This window comes from Silurus aristotelis, assembly GCF_946808225.1.
Source record: "Silurus aristotelis genome assembly, chromosome: 5".
Lineage (NCBI taxonomy): Eukaryota > Metazoa > Chordata > Actinopteri > Siluriformes > Siluridae > Silurus > Silurus aristotelis.
The window spans coordinates 27727254-27747890 of record NC_139578.1 but is presented as its reverse complement, the minus strand read 5'-3'; the positions used below and the strand labels follow the sequence as shown (position 1 = coordinate 27747890).

General features: G+C 37.1%; 1 protein-coding gene across 21 annotated transcripts in view; it reads left to right on the top strand.

The window, feature by feature from the left end:
- znf521 (zinc finger protein 521) overlaps positions 1-20637 on the top strand; it is a 160827-nt gene that overhangs the window by 121828 nt on the left and 18362 nt on the right. For all 21 annotated transcript variants that reach the window (XM_083542596.1, XM_083542601.1, XM_083542599.1 and 18 more), the window contains one exon: positions 8326-8441. In XM_083542596.1, the coding sequence (XP_083398722.1) occupies positions 8326-8441 (116 nt within the window). The remainder of the gene's footprint in view (positions 1-8325; positions 8442-20637) is intronic.

Sequence of the window (20637 nt, the reverse complement as noted above, 5' to 3'; positions counted from 1 at the left end):
ACTGACTGTTAATGCACAGAACACACAGACGGCACCGTGTAACACTCTTAAAGTCACTTTAACGCAACGTTCTATAGAAACGCCACATTTGTGAGCTGTCGGGCGCTAATCGCTCGCTGAAAATCTGGTTTCGTGTGAACACACTTCATTTGTAAGTTGCTAGAACGGGTTCCAGGGTGGCTCTGGCATTGCCAGGATCGGAATTTGTGATCTCTTGACGATACAGAGAGAAACAATGAAACAGTGGTGACAAGATAATGTACCAATTCTTTTTTTTTTCTTTTTTTTTTACATTCGCTTTCGATTCAAAGTCATGAGACGTAAAAAAAAACCCTATTGCTTATTACTGTAGCTTATTTTATGAGATCATACATTTCATTCCACTTTAGCCAACATTTAAAGGTACAGTCTGGAGTAACATATTTATAAGTGAAAAGCCAAAAAATTGCAAGTTTGTGCACATGTTTCCATCCTGATGCATACAGTTTAGTCAGCTTATCTCAGTTCTAGCCCCTTAACAATAGACACTGTCACCTAGCAGATTTGCAGAAATGCAGATTCATATTTAGATTCCTAATGAGAACTCCTTGAAATGGCAGATATTTTGAGATGAACCAGAGTCAAAGGAAAATATAGACACTGGATTGATGGTAAGAGATACAGTATAAATCCTCTAACACTGTACACTATGAAGTAGGAAATCCGAGTAGGAATTGTGAACCATAGTTCTGGATTGAGCACAGGGCTGTATTTTGCTAAAATTATCTATAGAAGCAAGGGTGAGATTTAATGATAAACTGTATATCAGAAAGTACAGGGTTCATCTAATACACAAGTGTAGAAGCTCCAAGTTGTTTTATGAGAATGTTGACGTTGCTACTGAAGAGCTTTGATTTTATAACCTTTACATTGACCTTTCTTTAGAACCTTTTAAGGTTCTTCAGTTTAATAGACACATACCTCGTCCAACATTTATCGTTTTTGCGGCAATATTTGAATAGAAGTACAGAGAGATAGAGCCAGAAGAAAACGTACGCCGTTACATTTCTGTAATATACAAAATCATTGCATTTTGCAGAAAAAAAATAAGGTAGGCCCATTGTGGTTTCGAATGATGTCTTTCTCTTTCGTATATAACCAAAAAATACTGCATTTTATTTCATTTCCTTTGAAATGAGAAAGAAATTCAAAGTGTGCCCATCTGCGGTTCAATAGACTCTTGGGTTTAATCCCGAGTCTAATACACAATATGGACAACAGTTAATGGTTACCTGTGCGCCTTTAACTAAATAGTCTGCGAAAGAACTACAAATGGCTGGAAAACACAGGTGTCCCGATACATTTGTTAATATAGTTTAAGTTCAAGTTTATTTCTATAGCGCTTTTCACAATGGACATTGTCTCAAAGCAGCTTTACAGAACTTAAGAATGAAAGGGAATTATATGGGTTTATTAGTGTTCATCATGTTCATCGAGGCTGAAATAAAAGCCATTCAACTTTGTATTTATAGAGAATGCCTGCTAGTCTAAGTTTTCATTTATACTCTATTTAGTTCCATTGACCTCCATTCATGTTCTTAGAAATACTAAAGACCAGAATCGCAAGCTTTTGCTTTGTTTCAAAATTCCAGTAAACTCTGACCAGCGAATTCTGTTTCTTGTGACCGACGCAAGATCTATACTTCAGTATGAAGTGCATGACCTCTTCAGAAAATCAAAGATGAAGGAAGCACTGATTACAGCCGTACCACTGCGTCCTGATTTAACAACAGCCCTAATTTGTTGCAGATAAATTACAGTGCAGCGAAATTCTTTTTATTCTCGTATCGAGGCTGTTAAAAAAAACTGGGGTCATAGTGCAGGGTCAGACATGATACGGTGCTCCTGGAGTAGAGAGGGTTAAGAGCCTTGCTCAAGAGCCCAACAGTGGCAGCTTGGCAGCTCTGGGGCTTGAACCTATGACCTTCTGATCAGTAAGCGAGAGCCTTAACCTTTGAGCAACTACAGCTTTCAAAGGATAGGAAATCGACATGAAAAAGCTGGCTGGATTGCGGTGTCGTAACAGATTGTATATTTTGACATTGGCACTTGATGTTCTATCTGATAGCCGCCCACATTTACAGCAGAAGAAATTTTACACCCTGAAATGTGGTGTTGAATTTGAAATAAGAATTAAAGGGGAAAGTCTTTGTTTACTTTCATATGAGTTTTTTTTTAACCTTGAAGTCACAATGTGACTTTTCTACCTTGTCCCACATTAGCCGAATAAGTAGTTCTGTTGATTTTCCCTCATTGTCCGCTGCAAGGTAAGTCCAAGACCAGGAGTTCAAAAGACATAGACGAGGTCGAGTCTTAAGCGGGTTGAGTTTGAATCTAAATAAAAGCCATTATAGGCTTATCAAGAGTAATCATTATTTAACTAGTTGGCTTTATCTATGTGAGAGTTTTTATGATGATGGAAAACAAAATGTATGCTGTGAAAACCTGTCCAAGTGCAACTGCCAATAAGTCCAAGACAAGTCCAAGTCGATACAAAACAACATGTTGACACGTGTCAGACTTGAGTCTGACAGCCGAGTACATGAAAACGAAATAAAAAATAAGTAGTCGAAGCCTCGTTATTTTGTAAGAACCAAAAATATGGCGAAGAATAGAGAGAGAGAGAGAGAGAGAGAGAGAGAGAGAGAGAGAGAGAGAGAGAGAGAGAGTGAAGAATAAGAGTGAAGTAAATTACATGAACTATCTGATGAATTATAAGAATTTGAGGCAAGGATGAAGGAAGCCGGGGGAGGGGAATGCAGACAAAGCAAGAAAAAGGCAAAGGGAGACAGAAAAAAATTATAAGGGGATGAGAGAAAGGAGAGGGAAAAGTGGAGTTGAAGAGAGATCCAGAGGCCCCGGGAAGATGACAGAAGCTCCAGTCTCTCAGGGCAAATTTGACAGCTATCAGAAGTAAGGAAGCCCGCAGCGAAAAAGTGTGTGCGCTCGCCGAGGAGACGGAGGGCGCGAGCGGTTCGCCTTGTGATTTCGACCGGCAAACAAACCAGAAGTGGAGGTGAAAGTCAGGAGGGATTTCAGTACTTTTGTCTCACTTCTTCTACCCTTAAAGAAAGCGAATTCTCAACACTGTATCAAGTTAAACCACGAGTGATTAAAAAGAGAGAGAGAGAGAAAAAAAGAGCAACATTACTCAGGAAAGGTAAAATGTCTAGAGTCAGGACACAATCTTTCTCTGTACTCTCCCACAATACCCTGTCAACATCCTTGTGCCACATAAACAGAAGTAGAAGAAGGAGGAAGAGAGAAAAAAAGTTGTTTATCAAGTGTAAAATATTCAAATGTAGCCTAGAATGCTAACTTTCCCCACATTTTTGTCCCTCAGAGACCGGACCCCTCCCCCATCCGTCGCCTTTTCTCTCTCATTTCAGAATGGACACATGGGTCTGGCATAACGAAGAGCACGTTTGAAGTATTCCTTTGAGAATTAGGACTGAGGACTAGAATGCACACACACACACACACACACACACACACACACACACACACACACACACACACACACACACACACACACATATATTCATCCAGCGGTGCCAACTTAATTAAAAGAACACAGGCACACTATGTATTTTTAAGTGCCGTCCCAAAGTTGGGGTGACTGTATTCAGGCTACGAATAAATAAATAGTGCGTCTGCATGAATATTTATATTGTTGGTATAATTAAGAACGTAAGCTAATAGACACTTCTTTTCTTTTTTGCACTTTTTATTAATAAATTAATAAAGCCCCAGCACTGCTCGGAACAGCTCATCATTTTATAGAATTTCATAGAATTGCATATATAGAATTGTTAGTTTGTTGTTAGATTTTTTTTTGTTTTTAACGGGTAAACAATGCGGCATAAATTCCATCCATTTTAATTAAATTTGGAGTTGCACCTGGATAAGCATTTTAAGGTCTTATTCATACAGCAATGCAGGGAATTATGGAGATTTTGGCAACCCTTATCTATAAGTACATTTTAATTGATTATGATTACGCTACAGGAAAAGTAACTATCCAACAACTCGAACATATCGTGACATTCTGGGTTGCTGATTAAAAGTTTTAGAGTTCAAGCCCCAGTATTAGAAAGCTGCCACTCTTTGGGGCCCTTGAGCATGGCCCTTGACCCTCAGTGCTCCAGGGGTGCTCTATCATGGAAATAATTTCATTGTGCTGTGAAGTACATGTGCACTTACATTCAGTTCAGAAATCACAATCACTCTTTTTCCATTTGTATTTGTAAAACACTTGCAATCAAAGCAGCTTTAGAGGTACATAGATGTACAATACATACATAGATTTACATATATCTTATATGAGCAAGTCAGAATGATGCTTGTGAGAGAAAAACTCCCCGAGACAATAGGAAGAAGAAACATTTTGAGACTAAAAAGGGAACCCATCCTAATTCATTCAATGATTATGGGTTCATTGTTGATGTGAATCACTTGCTCAATGATGGAGGCTTGAGGATGACTCGGTTTGTGGCAATCCACAGCAAAAATGTTCGCATAAATCGCTGTCCAAAGCATTCTTAATGCTACCTTACAAGAAATACCATCATCTGTCCATGTGGAGGCTATGTTACATTTACCTCATTTGGCTGACACCCTAATCCAGAACACTTACATTTATCTCATTTATATAACTGAGCAGCTATGTGGTTAAGGATCTTGCTTAAAGGCCCAGCATTGGCAGCTTGGTGGTGCTGGGATTTGAAGTCCAATATATAAGCTACCACCTCCCTCTTCAGCAACATTGAGTGGCTTTCAAATGAAATTGAAAAATTGACTTTTAACACTTACTGCTCACATAACATGATCCTAGCAGGAAATCAGAATACGCATACTGTTTTCATCATATATAATTATTTTTCATATATTTGGGCTCCAACATCTTTGTGCCTACATTTATTATTTTGTATGCTCTGTATCTCCAGGTAGTTTGAACAAACCAACAAAATAATTAGTTGTGTATAAAATACACAAATTTACATTATTACTTTACTTAAGTCAAAGTACCAACACCTTACTTTGATATGACTTCAGTAAAAAAATGCTCCTTTTACATTTCCACCTGATTGAAGGCACAAAAGTACTCGCCTTTGAATATAAGTATTAGAAATAACAGTACAGATCTATAAAAAAAATTTTTTATTATTGATGTGATTCAAAATTACGTTCTTATGCATATCAAACCTTTTCAATAAGATAATAGTTCTATAGTTACAGACACACGGTGAGAAAATCTATCAGAACTGTAGGGTAACGCATGTGGTCTCACTACAGCTTTGCATTTAACACAATTATACAGTATACATTTGCTTCAAAGTAGTGAGGAGCATGTTTCTGAAAAGGAGTGGAGTAACAAGAAAGATATTCCATACAAACGTAGTGAAGTAAATGTCTCCCAAATTCAAAATACTCTGATGGAGTTTCTTTATTACTTTCCACCAATGCTAATGAATGAAGTTTCCGTCCTGTGCCAGAAAACAAACAGATTATTTTTCCAGCGTTGTTAATCTGCACAACAAAAACACACACTGACGTTTAACGCATGGACCAAATTTGATTCAGACGACTTTTCCTACATCATTTTGGTGAAATATATTTATGGTGTCAAAGTAGATGAGTCAAAGTACTCTATGTTTTTGAAAGATTTAGAATCATATTCATCATCTTTTGTATGCATTTTATTTGGAAAGGTCTGGAAATGTAGAAAATTTATAAAATGGCTTGGGGAAAACCAGATAGTCTGTAAATGGATTTTCCTTTGGCAAATAGATAGACGGGGTTAGAGCACAAGAGGGCCGCCATAGTACAGTGCCCACAGCCCAATAGTGGAAGCTTGGTGATACCAGGGCTTAAACCCCCAACCTTCTGATCAGTAACCCAGAGCTTCAATCATTGAACTTCCACTTCCCCATGCAATGTAAGTATATGGGCTATAAATACTGTATAAAGGCTGTAAACGTGTAGGTATGTATACATACATAACATTGAGAATAGGTGCAAGATGCATATCATGTACATAATTACATTTGGTATAAATAAATTGTGTCGTCAGATTATATAGTTTCCTTCTTAATGTGTCACGAAATCCATTCATTATGCTTCAAGTTGATTCTTGGAAACGCTGAGTGCGAGGTGCGAATTCTTTAGATAAGGGTTGATTAATAACACAAAAAAGTGTGGGAGCAATTGAGGAAGTCTTAAAACAAATCTGGGATTGTTTTTTTTTTTTTTTTCCGGAGGAAAGGACAAGAACCCTGGGTTATTCGGCAGCTGGCACCCAAGATGGTGCCTGGTCTTATGTCTGCTTTTATGCATATTTTTAGCAAACAGCAATTTCACTCGGATTACGCATTACCATGATGTGCTCCTGAATATCAGAAACACAGTACAGCATGCTTTATTTGCCCTACAGCAGCTTTCCAGTTTTTTTAGCGATGTTCTTGTGCTCAGTGTGAATTTTTTTTTTTTTGACACATACCCAAATTGTTAATATTGTGATTTATCACAAACCTCTATCAGCACACACCTGCTATCATGACTGTGAAAAACAGCACCCAGGATGTCCAAGATCCAAACGTTGGTGCTAAAATGCCAGGCTTATTTTAAGCCTCTCTCGTTTGCCGGCTCGTCTGAGTGCCGTGACGTTTGCAGTGGCCCAGATCCACTCCGCTCTCCAGCTTTTGGCATTTGGCATGTTGTATTTTTTTGTTTGTTTGCTTGAATGCTGCATTTAATGTTTCTCACACTATACAGACACAGATACAGGGAATGTGGGTTACACAAAATTGTTTTATTTCATGCAACAGGGATGCAATCAGGACCACATTGCTGCTTCCTAAGTGACTCTCAAAGTAGTTTTCTCGGCAGTGATTTCATTTCGATTAGAATTTGCGACGTCTGAGTTTCATTTTCTGCCTTTTTTTGGCCACCAACATTTCTTCAGGACAAAATTTGGTTTTTGAAATGTCTTACTATGAGGTGAAATCACTAAGAGCGAAACATGAATCGTTTTTGGAGCTTTTTGTGAAGCCCTTTTAACAATAAACATTGTCTCAAAGCAGCTTCACAGAGATATAGCGGTTATTAAAGAATGTATGAGTTTGTTTCTTATAATTGTATTAAGTTTATCCCTAATGAGGGAGCCGGAGGTGAATGTGGCAAGAAAAAGCTTCCTGAGATTTTATGAGAATGAAACTTTGAGAGGAACCAGACTCAAAAGGGAACCTATCCTCATCTGGGTGGCACCGAACATCCATTCATTACAGTTCCATCATTGTTGAGGTTTACTGTTTAGTAATGGTGAAGCACCAAATTCTTGCACAGAAATACCTCAGTATATTCCTTCCTTCCTTCAGTGAATTTACTCATCTTTCTTTTCTGCTTGGGGGACAAAAAAGTACTTGTTTAAAATTCTATTTAATTCAGATTTATTTGTCGAACTTTTTTAACATCCCAAAGTGGCTTTTCTGTACAAAGATATAGTGGTTATAAAGCTTAAATTGATAAGTTCTTCCCTTGTGAGTTTATCCCTAATGATTGAGCAAAAAAAAGAGTCCCTGAGACTTCATGCAAATGAAACCTTGAGAGAAACCAGACTTAAAAGCGAACCCATCCTCAACTGGGTGGCACCGAATGACCATAGGAGGCAATTACCAGGGTGACAGGAAATATGGTAACGCAATGTGAAATACTAAATGAAATAAATATATTTCATCCAAATAATAAATATATAAATAACTTATCAAGCAAATATCTCAATCATACCATAATATTTAATTATAATAATTACATTAATCATAATCCTGTTTGAATAATTTTTATTTTTTTTGTCTGCATTATTTTGCTCCAAGGGTGTATAATTTTTCCTCAGAAATACAGCACCAAATGTTTTCCACCATTTTGCACATTTGAAACGAATATACTGTCCAGTTGGCATGACCCAGAGCAGAAACACGACCCAAAATTATCGTCCAAGTGGCAAAAAAATGTGTCCCTCGTAATCTCATGCATGCCCTTCAAAGAGAGTTCGCAGTCTGGCGGAGCCAATTAGCGAACCTTTTCGTTATACCAGGCATCTGATATGAAGGTGTTCGAATTTTGGATTACTGTTAATGGGGTCATGGTGTGAATCGGATTTAATTGTGAAGTTGCCACACAAGGCTTTTCATTTGCAGAGACACAAATCATGTCATGTGGTACTTCAGTTTTTCATGTTGAAGAATCATGAATCTTAATGCCTTCCTCTTCTTCTGTTTCCTTGTGCAGTATTTGTCCAGGCCAGTAAGCTCCAGCAGCATATTTTCTCAGCTCACGGTCAGGAAGATAAGATCTACGACTGCACGCAGTGTCCGCAGAAGTTCTTCTTTCAAACTGAGCTCCAGGTGAGTCGCTTTAGGTTCACATCACCTGCTATTACACTTTATTCAACTTGGCAGTTCACAAACGGGTGGACTGGAGAAAGGGGAACACAATGAACATGATGGATATGCCTTCAACAAGATCACTTGATCAAGAAATAAAAATCGCTAGCTTTTCTAATTAGCTTGTTTTGCTTGTGTAATAAATTTTGTACGAATATAAAATAATTCAACAGTACATTCAATTACTTGTTGTAGTCAATCAACTGAGACATTCTTGGCCTGTTTTTTTTATTTTGTTTTTGTTTGTTTGCTTTACAACAAGTCTAATTTTGCTTATTAGCACTGAAAGTTTGGTTCATCCAAAATCTTCCTCAAGCCACATTCAGTTCGCTAATATCTATTGCTAAAGTAATTAAGGATCATGTGTGACTTTTAAAAGTAGACCGTAAACCACACTCTACAGACAAATACTGAAATGTTATGTTGCCCCCAAAGTTTGATCTGGATAATAATATAAATGTATTTTAATTTGTTAACCCACACATTTCCATTTTCTTTTTATAATAAGAATGCCTACTATACCATAATAACATAATAAGTTTTGAGTTGTTAGTGTAGGATTTATGGAGACCTGGCCACCATTATTTCCCCTGTACAGTACAATACACTGAGCACAAACTATTTCAAGATTTTATTTTCGATTTTTAAAATTTTATAGTTTTCACGCAAACATAGATAAATACAGAATGCAACTTGGAATGTAAAAAATGGAATTACTGAATGGAATAAAAGAAAAAGGAATTTTAGGAAAATAGAAGCATAATAATAAAACTATGAATATAAGCAAATCTAAGGAAATATGAGAAAATATAAGAAAATATGAGAACATGCATTGGATAGTGATAAATTGTTAGTTAAAAATAGTACAAATATAAATAATATATAGGAGAATCCTCTATATTTTATATAGTATAATTGCACTACCATGCACACTTTATGCACATTTCTTATCTGTCATATACTCTGTATTCCTATTTAATACTCGTACTGTTTATATTGTCTCACATTGTTTTGTCTCATATCGGCTGTTTTGTTTTGTCTTGTCTTGTCTGTTTTGTCTTTTATAGTCTAAGCTAAATGTATAGTGTCATTTATGTCTGTACTTTTATGAGTCACTAACAGCTGTAACCAAATTCCTTGTGTGTGTGTCAACGCACTTAACCAATGAACCTGATTCTGATTCTGATTCCAAAATGGCTCCGCTGCCATTGTCGCTCCGCTCAGAAGTATTTCGGACGAAGAGAATACTAAAAATGTGATGGTTTGCTTATGTAGATTGTTTTCTTGGGAACGGGTGTTTTGTGTGTATTTGCACATTACTTACAGTGTAAAGTCTGTGGTATTGATTTCGAGCTATAGGTCTAAATTGCATAATTCATATTTCTTTATTTTCATCGTGTTTGTTTTGATTCTGACAGCAGTGCTTTAGCTCTGCTGTAGGCTAGAAAAAGAAATAAGTATGATCATTATGTGCAAACTCACCATAAGTCCATAAAGTGATAAAATAAAGCAAACCTGACATACTGACATGGCCTACAGTCATGAGGATGGTAAAATAAAGAAGCCCAGGTTTGTAGCTAATCCTGTTTTTCGTTCTCCATTTTCCACAAGACAAACGTTACGATTAGCTGTAAACAACCGTTGTTTAACCCGAGGGATGTTTCTCAATACTTTTTTTTTTTTTCCCCTCCTCGTTTTGTTTTTCCGATGTTCGGAACGGCATGGATCCGCGTCTCCCCTTGGTGGAGTTTCACGCATGCTTTAGTTGTTTTACAGGCTTTTTGTCGAGACAAGAGCAGACATGAAAGACCTCTGGATCTTTGTTCTGGATCAGGGAAGGTTATGAAAGAAGCAGCACATTGCACTCGGGGAAATCCTGTTATTATATTTCACCTGAAAATTGTTCCCAGATTGTGCCCCATGGGTAGATGCATCACACGCACACACACATGCACACACACACACACACACACACACACACACACACACACACACACACACACACACACACACATCAAATTTGGTATATAATCCACAAAATCTCTTTATATTTGCCATTCAATAATATATAACATAATTGGTATAAAGCTAACAATAGAGCCTCAATACTAAATATAGATTAAAAAAAAAAAATTACATATCTAGGCGGCACCGTGTTTCCCAAACGACACAGCAAGTGGCAAACATATAGACCCGTGAAATTGCATTTATAATAATAATAATAATAATAATAATAATAATAATAATAATAATAATAATAATAATAATAAATAAATGTAAAATATGACTGCAATAGCCTAAAACTAAATATAAATTTTAATAAAATAACACAATAATGCAGTTAATAGATGGTTGAATCAAAAAAGTTATAATTATTATTATTGTTATTATTATTATTATAATTATTATTATTAATATTATTATTATTACTACTACTACTACTATTGGTCTCTGTTTATTTGTGGAGGTTTTTTGCATTTGCATTTTTTATAATATGGTGTCCTGTAGAATTGCATTTATAATAATAATTGCAATTATTATTATTATTGTGATAAAAGGGAATCTGCAAGAGTTTATAGGACTGTGGTGAGACCTGCGATGTTGTATGGCTTAGAGTAAAAGACAGGAGGTGGAGCTGGAGGTAGCAGAGCTGAAGATGTTGAGGTTTTTGTTGGGAGTGACGACGATGGACAGGATTAGAAACGAGTTTATTAGGAGAGGAGGGACATGGGGTATATCAGTAGGAGAATGCTGAGGATGGAGCCACCAGGAAGGAGGAAAAGAGGAAGGACAAGGAGGAGGTTTATGGATGTGGTGAGGGAAGACATGCAGGTAGTTGGTTTGAAAGAGGCAGATGTAGAGGACAGGGGGTATCTAGACGGATGATCCTCTGTGGAGACCCCTAATGGGAGAAGCCAAAAGAAGAAGAAGATTATTATTATTATTATTATTATTATTATTATTATTATTATTATTATTATTGGTGTATCATTATTTGTGGATTTTTTTTGTTGTTGTTGCAATTTTTGTAATAAAATGTATTTTTTAAATAAATAATTGCTTCCAACAGCCAGTCAGCATAATCTAGAAACCTATTTCTCTGTTATAACTGTGCTAAGTCACGTGACATTTGTGACTCAGGCTGTTAAAACTGAGCAAACTCCAAGGAAAAAAACTATAGGAGTTAACTCGAATACCTCTGCAGCTCTAATAATACATCTACGAGACATGTGACAGTGCAATCACAACCCGTGTGTTCTTTTTTAGCGAGAATTGGAGTTGAGTTTTTCTGGTTTTTTTATTTGTTTAAAAAACGTCAACTTTTCAAACCTGCACTTTTACTGTTTTACTGCACAGGCCGATGTTGTTATGTTGCGGTTACAGTCTGCTTTCTGCTACAGTCTGCAGTCTGAAACTTTTTAAAGCATCAGACATCACTTTCTCGTCCTGTCAGACGCACCACACACATGTCAGTATCTCGATCTGAATCGTACATCAGTCTGTCGGAGGCTGGCGATCCAAAATACTCCCTTCTTCCACCGTCTTTCCCGGCAACATCTCCTTATCATTGCTTTCTCCGGCCAGTGAGGTCAAGGGTCAGGCTCCAGCTGAGCTCAAGACATAAGGAGGAATAGAGAAGGATGGAGAGAGAGTGCTGGGGGGAATGATATTTTATTCATTTGCAGGGGAGCTCATTGCAGAAGACGATGAGCTGTGACAGGTAGCTCCCTGCCAGGAGCCGGCCAATTTCCACTGGCCTGTCTAGGAGCATGATCGGAAAGCCGAGGCCTAATCAGGCCTCCCAGGAACACACACACTCACACACACCGTGATTGACTGACTCTCGGGTCTGAGTGAGATCCGGCAGGGGAGATGGTGGTCTCTGACTGGCTGGAACCCCTCGCTCATCTGCTCCACTTCAAACCGCACTCTGCTACTTTAATGGCCCAAAATGTTGTTATTCTGCAAAGAATGGAGGTGCAGTTGATATTGTGTGTGTGTGTGTGTGTGTGTGTGTGTGTGTGTGTGTGTGTGTGTGTGTGTGTGTGTGTGTGTGTGTGTGTGTGTGTGTGTGTGTGTGTGTGTGTTATTATCCATGTTAACCAAATAAAACTTGTGCAGTGGCCTTGCACAGCACCAGTCCTCCATCTACACTTCCTTCTCCATTTTTCTTTTACTACAGCGTTAGTTGTTCTTGGTTGTTTCACTGAGAATATCTCCAGCGTAACAATTTTGCCTTCTTCTCTTTTCTCCGCAGCAGAGCTTTTTCTTCTACACTTCTTTTGCTGTCTCGTTCTCTTTCGCAAAAGAATATATATATTAATATATCATATTTGAGCAGTGCATTCCAAATTTAGCCACTTACATACACCAATACAGCCATCTATTAGGTTATGCATTGGAAGGCGTACACACATTATGGTGGTCTTTTTTTTTTTTTACATTTAATGTAAAATAATAAACCTCAGATTGGCTGTTGTGTAACTTTGCATAACTTTTAATAAAATAAACCCATATAATAGATCTTTCTTTAGATTAGTAGCAAAAATAGCAGTCAAAGATTTATAGCACTGGGTTTAATAATGGGTTTACTTATTGTTATTGTTTCACCCTACATTCCACCACTAGTTGGTAATTACCTGGGAGGTGGAAGCTTAGTGGTTAAGGCGTTGTCATTTGGATCTGAAGGTCATGGGTTTAAATTCTAGCAACACAAAAATGACTCCCTGGTGCCCCCAGAGTAAAGCTTCTGCCCACCGTAACTGCTCAGTTGTATGAATAAGATCAATGGGATTTGCTCTGCATCTGCTAATTTACAAATTTGCCAAGAGTGCTGATTCGAATATTTATTTACTGTACATACCTGCTTTTATAACTTATTCTTACTTCAGTGTTTACTCCTATACCCCATTATCATTTAAAAGATACCTATCAGTAATTATTTGATGTTATCAGTTATTATAGAGTTTGAGTCAGTTTAATATTGTCCTACAGCTTTCCAAGACATGCAAGCCCATAAAAAAGTCATATAAAGGCCTGGCAGCGGAGATGGCAGTATGTGGCGACAATATTTGCAAGTGGACACATACCCTTATCTTAACAGCCCATTCCCTCTGCTGTAACACACTTCATATTTGTGATTTGTAGCACTCATATAATACTGACGTGAGGGAAATAACTCGGTCCTGCCGCTTCTGCTCTAAAAACATGCCCACTTTCTCCACGTCTCGAATTTGATCTATTTTTTTTTCTCCTATCATCCACAAACTGGCACTGAGAGTAGGCCAGGAGGCATAATCGAACATCTAACGAGTGACGTTACTTTGCATCTTCTCGCCTTCTGTTTTTTAAACACTACTCATAATATGCTGACTTCACGCCTCATTAAGGATTCCACTTGTTGCAGCGAGGGAAACGACCGCTTGAAGAAATGAACAAGAGAGAAAAGACTTGTTGGCTTTTTAGAGAAGAACATATATATATATATATATATATATAAGGGGTGTAACGATACACAAAACACACGGTTTGATACGTACCTCAGTTTTTAAATCACGGTTCGGTTCAATTTCTGTACAGTTCTGGGAAAAGAAATGCAAAACATCAGCAATTTTAAAAACAATTTTAAATAAAATGCCTGCTTGGTTAAATAATATCTAAAATAGTATTTTATTATATTTTATAGAAATAAATCGAATATAATCTAATTAATGCAATACACTTTATGATATTAATTGGATTAAGTAATCAATTCGATTGGCACAAATTTGATCGATTAATTAAAATAAAAAAATATATAAATAGTGTGTGTGTGTGTGTGTGTGTGTGTTTGTGTGTTTTACATTTTCTAAAGATATGATCTACTTAACTGTTCTTATTTCCGTATACTTTAACAAATGTCTTCATTCCCTCCGTCCTTCATTTATTCACTTGCTTGATATGTGGAATTGTCAGGATTTTCTACTTCTATGAAAAATGATTGAAGCTGGACATAAAACAATAAAGAAACCATAGTGCTAGTGTTAGCTACTAACCAGTGCAAATACGTGTACCGTTACACACCTAATTTATATATTTTTTTCTTTTTATTTATTTAATTTTTACCATAAATTTTGTAATATTACTTTATTTAATTTATATTATTTTTAATTACATTTTTGTCCTTTTTTATTCATTATTTGTCACATACCAGTCATTAACAAAAAATCTATATCTCCCTACTGTATTATGTATGTTTGTGTATGTGCTGTAATAAACATATCCACTTTAAATTGAATTCATTATCACCATGATCTCATTGCCATTAGTGGTGTATTTTCAGGCGAATTAGCTGCTTATTTGGAACTGCAGCATTGCAAATTTTTTGTCATCCAGACTGATGTAATGACTGTAAACTATGTTTAACAAATAAAAAAGCTGATATGTTTAGACGAGCAGGTTTTCAATAGAGGAGGGGTTTCGGTGTATCACCAGAGTGATGTTCCACTTACGCAGGTAGATTAGAATCAGGCTGAAGAGTTTTACAAACTCCACTCCTGCGAGGATCCTCTGTGTTTGCTTGTGTAACGCGTGTGTGTCGTCCACGAAGACTCTTGTCTTTGTTCCCTTGTCTTGCTGAGTCTGATGTCTGTATGCAAACACTTTGTCTAGAGGGAGACATGACAAAAACTCCCTGAAGCCTTCGAGCTCTCTCTCTTGTTCTCTCCTTTTTCACTTCCATCTTGTCCTGCACGCTTGGGGAAGTTCAATCCAAACAAACAGCGCCGCTGCACCCTCAGCCTGAGAATTCTCTCACCTTTTTTGATCTCTGACACTTTCTGTCGACTTCTTTCCCTAAACTTTCTTAAGGGAGCCGGCAAATTAACAGCGCGTATTTCGAGTGCCTGCAGGCGTCCCTGATTTTCACAAAGCTCAGGATCTGGAGCGCGCTTGCAATCGTAATTTGGGAAGAACATTCCGTGTTAGTAATCAGAATTACCCTCGGAGTGCTTTCTGATTTTTATACGAAAATAATTGCGGTAATTCTTGCGGTCCGTCAGAGTCGTTTCTCAATTTGATTTAAATCAGTGTAGCCTTATTGGAAAGACTGCATTATGCTCAGATGTTGCTAAAGCATTTAAATCAGTTGATTAATCAATCAAATAAGAACATTTTAAGCCCCAGGGAAGCTCAATGTGTGGTCGCTTGTTGATTAGGTTCATTTTGGTGTTTTGTGCACACAAAATTAAATGAATCCGAGCATAAATAATTTGTTGCCCTTCTTCATGTCTACCATGAACTTTATCAGAACGTTCCTGTGGCTTAGAAACGACCAGTTTGGAACATTTGTTTTTTGATTTTTTTTTATGTACTTCACTTTGGCACAGAAAACAAGTCTAGCCCAAACAAATTTGTGGAAATGTTTTTATTTTGACTGTTTTTTAAATTAGTCACACGATTCTAATTCAAATTTCTAATGAGATACTGGCTGTCAAAACGTCTGCGATTTTGACATAGAGATCACGTCATGATCACAACATAGAAGAACGCTGATCCGCTCCATACAGACAACAAAATAACATGATAAAATGACATTAATGAAACTAATTCAAGTGAATGGAATCAGAAATGGAATCAATGATTGATCTTTAAAATGTTAGAACTTCACTCATGTCTGAGGTTGGAGTACAGGAACATTAGTATTTTTGAGGACGTTGTAAAATATGACCAATTTAATATAGCATAGGAAGATTTTAGATTATTATTTGTCACAATGTATAAAAATTAATATCCTGTATGGAAAAGGCTCAAGCCAAACCTTCTTCAAAGTGAGATTTAGGGAATAAGGATATTGTACAGTTTATTAGCTTTACTGGTTTTGTTTTTACATTTCAAATATGGTATTTGTAGCTCATGCAGTTTTCTTCAAAAATCATTGGCACTTGTTTATATATTACTCGCTGTTTGCTGCACAGTCTTTCATGGTTTTATGTTTGATGTTAATGATTGTTAAGACTCTTTGATGTATATTGTCTACTTTTCTAGTTATTGTCTGATTTGTTTTCTTGCATTTTATTCATTTATATGGTTGGGTGCTTGTTTAACCTTTAATCGGTCCTTGGGGTCTATATGACCCCAATCGACTTTTCCTTGATTAAAAAAAAGGGTTCCCTTCATCTGAGTGGAATGATATTTTGTGACTTTTCCTACATAATCTATCTATACACACACAAAAAAAAACTGGGCTTGATTTGGTTGTTCTGAAGGTATGTAAAAAAATATTTTACACTTCTGGTCTTCGGGGTCAATATGACCCCACATTGAAATGAATGGGAAATGTGAAAAAAAAATCAATATTTTTTCTTCATTTGTCAAAAAAAAATCTATAAATCCAGCATAAATCAGAAATTTAGATCATCATTCAAGTGATTTTTTCATAAAAAATTAATATTTCATATGCAAGCTTATGGTATAGTTGAGGAATTGTGTGGTAAATAGGTACAAAAGTACTTCATATCTCCCAAAACACAGCATTAATGAATAGATGAGAAGTAAACAAAAAAATATATATATTATTTGTATAATTAAAAATGTATATTTTTTGTATAATTTCTCTATCAATTGTTGGGGTCATATAGACCCCAAAGACCAGATTTGTAAACAGGAAACGAAGACCTTATATGGGTTAAATAATTAATTATTTATTTCTATTTATTCAAAAGATCTACATTCACATCCACTTCCGCTATATTAGACCAACATTGCAGTGGAACCGGTTGCGTCTCATCATGTCTAGTTGGGACGACTTGCCTTTTTTGTTCTCATGATGTCGTTCCTATTAAAATAGATATTATGAAAGAGCCGGAGTAAACAAGATATAAAAGAAAATGAAGAAATGACTGTAGATACCTGATGTCTTTAAAACTGTCAGTTAAATGAACATGTGATTGAAGATCATCTTAAGACAGAAATACAAAACGCATCTCCAAACAAAACAACTGGTTCAGAAAAAGAGAATTATTCAGTTTATGGAAATAATAACATGATGTAAACATGGAACAATAGACATGTTTTTTTAAGTGAAAAATTTGAATAATCAGGGGACCACCAGGGGACCATATATATATATATATATATATATATATATATATATATATATATATATATATATATATATATATATATATATATATATATATATATATATATATATATATATATAATAAATGAAAGGGGGTGGGCCTAAGCAGGAAGCCTAGTGATGGTACAAATGAAAAGGGAAACCCATATAGAAACATCAGGTAAACATTTTGTGAAAAGATATTTTGCTGACCTGAGCAGCGACTCATACGCGGATTGATTTCGATTACAATTTTGTAAGAACTCGCCTAGTCACCGGTGAGGGTTTTACATTTCAAATAAATAAAACCAGAAGTTGAATCATGATCAAAGGTTTTTTTTTTTTAAGTTGTTCGATTTTTGTCTCCGAAAATCACATGGCGTTTGCAGGCTTTGGTTTAGCGAAAGCTTCATTAGTAGTTTCGGAAAGTTCTTGGGAGTTTTCTCTCTCTTTCTATCTCTCTTTTTTTCAAATAATGTTGCAGTAAAAGTAGCTAATGCACATTCTTTTACAGCGGGAGCGTGTTGTGTTGTGGCGGGAATGCGAGTGTGTTTCGGAGCCCTGCGGACTTCATCTCCCTTCCAGTGACAGGCAGAGATCCTCCCTGCCTCTGTCTAATTAGAGGATGTAGCCCAGGGCTCACGGCCCGGGAAGACCACCCTCCCTCCTACCATCACTCCCTCCTACCATCACTCCCTAAAGAAAGCATTTAATTGGGCTCTTAAGTCCTAGCCTTCATTTTTTTTTCTTTTAGAGTTTGTATATATGAGTATGTGTGAGAGAGAGAGATCGTGTGTATGTGTGGGGGTGAAAGACATGTGCATTGACATCACCTTAGGATTTCTTAAAGTCCTCTGTTTTAAGCTTTGCGATATCAACGCCCGCCGTTTTCGCTTTGACCGGCAAAGCTCGTAATCCGGCTAGTAATGACGTCTGTAGTTTTACACAAAAGCGCGGCGTCTCCGTCGATTTCTCTCTCGTCTTACCTCAGGGTGCGATAACATCAGGCGTCTTCATCCACAAGTCTTCTTCATGCAGCCCGTCTCTGGATTTTGCCTTCCTCCATCATTCTTAAGTATCTAAAATGAAAAGCACACGTTTTGATGTCAGCACTGAACTTATTATTTTTTTTTTTCAAAGACTTTTTTTTTATTTAATTCAATTAAAATTCCTTTTCCTGTTTTTAATCTCAATAGCATTACATCCCAATGAGTCCTGATCGTTCATGCATGTGCCATTTTCCAGATTGCGTGCTGTGTTTTTTGATCGTCAGGCCAAAGCTCCGGCTTTTTTTGTGCCCCTCGATGTGGTATATTTTTTCATTATGTGTAGTCTTTTTTTTATTCAACATGCACTGGATCCTGATCAAGCCAGCAATATGAGAACTTTAGGTTGCCTTTTCTGTGATGGTGTCTTTCTCCTGATCCTTTCTGCTTCTTCTTGTGCCCTCTCTCTCTCTCTCTCTCTCTCTCTCTCTCTCTCTCTCTGTGTCTGTCTCTATACCTCCCCTATCTTTCTCCCTTAATGAGGCCCCATAATAACACAGCAGTTGTGCAGTTGTTTTGCTTCCTCTGTCAAACAGCGGGACGGCTGCACTGCGAGTTTGCTGGAGCGTTCGCTTGCACTCCTTCGACAGGGTAATGAGTGTCATTTGGAGCAACAAAGCTGTTAAACGATGGCTGTTTGCCGCTGCAGTCATACTTCAAACCTTTCCCGGTGTCTTCGCGCAGACGTCTTGGCGCTCCGGCACGTGTGTACGGTAGCTCCCTCTGTAGGATAGTACGCTAAACTGTTCACAGGAGCACGAGGGAGATGTTATGTGAATATGACGCTTCAGAGTCGGGTATAGGGGTAGATACATTGTAAGAAGTTCAATGTTTTTGTTGTTGTTGTTGTTGTTGTTTTGCAATCAAACAACAAAATCAGAGGGAAAAAAAAGATTATATTTATTTTTGTATTTTTATTAAGCTTTTTATTTATTTATTCATTTGTAATACTGTATTCACTACTTTAGTGGTTGTACTATAATTAATTTAACTCATGATTTGACATGAATTCATGTACTCAGAATTCAAAATAAAAAATATTTTAGCATCATAAATTTGTCCCAATACGTTTTATACCCAATACGTTATGAGTGAGCCAGTGGTGGCAATAGCAAGAAATAATTCCACATCTGGGTTACATCAAATGTCCATTTATATTACCGATATATATATTTGAGGAGTCAATGTGCAGTTTGTATATCAGTACAGATTTACTGTCCTTTGAAAATTACTCAACATACAGCCATTATTGTCCAAATAACTAACAAAAGTGAGTACACCCTCAGTAACAACAGCTGTATGTCGTGTAACCGTGCAAATCCACATGCCTATTCATCATGTTCATGTTGTTTTTGTCTGCCTCTCAGGACCATACAAATTTTTGTATTTTGTATTAGAGCAGTAAAATGTGGCACTTTGAGTCCAATTCTCTCATACTGACCACTGGATGTTCAACATGGACCTCATGGTAAAGACTCTCTGAGGATTTGAGAATTAGAATTGTTGCTCTCCACAAAGAGGCAGAGGCTATAAGGGTCCATCAAAAAAGTCAAATTCTTGTGCTGTGCGTCAGGTGCAGAAGCTGCTTCAATAAACAGAGGCATGAGTGCTGCAGCAACGCTTTAGAGGTTGCAGAAGTGGAAGGTCCGCTTGTCAGTGCTCAGACCATACGCCAGACACTGCAATCAGTTAGTTTACATAGTCGTCCTCTCACAAGGTCCCTCTTTTGAAGCCGGTCCACAAGAAAGCCAGCAAACAGTTTGCTGAAGACGACCTGTCCAGGAGCATGAATTACTGGAACCATGTCTTTTGGTCTGATGAGACTAAGATAAACTTGTTTGGCTCAGATGGTGTCCAGCATTTGTGGCGACACCCTGGTGAGGAGTACCAATAAAATTGTGTCTTGCCTACAGTCAAGCATGGTGGTGGTAGGACCATTGTCTGGGGCTGCATGAGTGCTGCTGCTACTGGAGAGCTGCACTTCATTTTGGGAAACATGGATTCCAACATG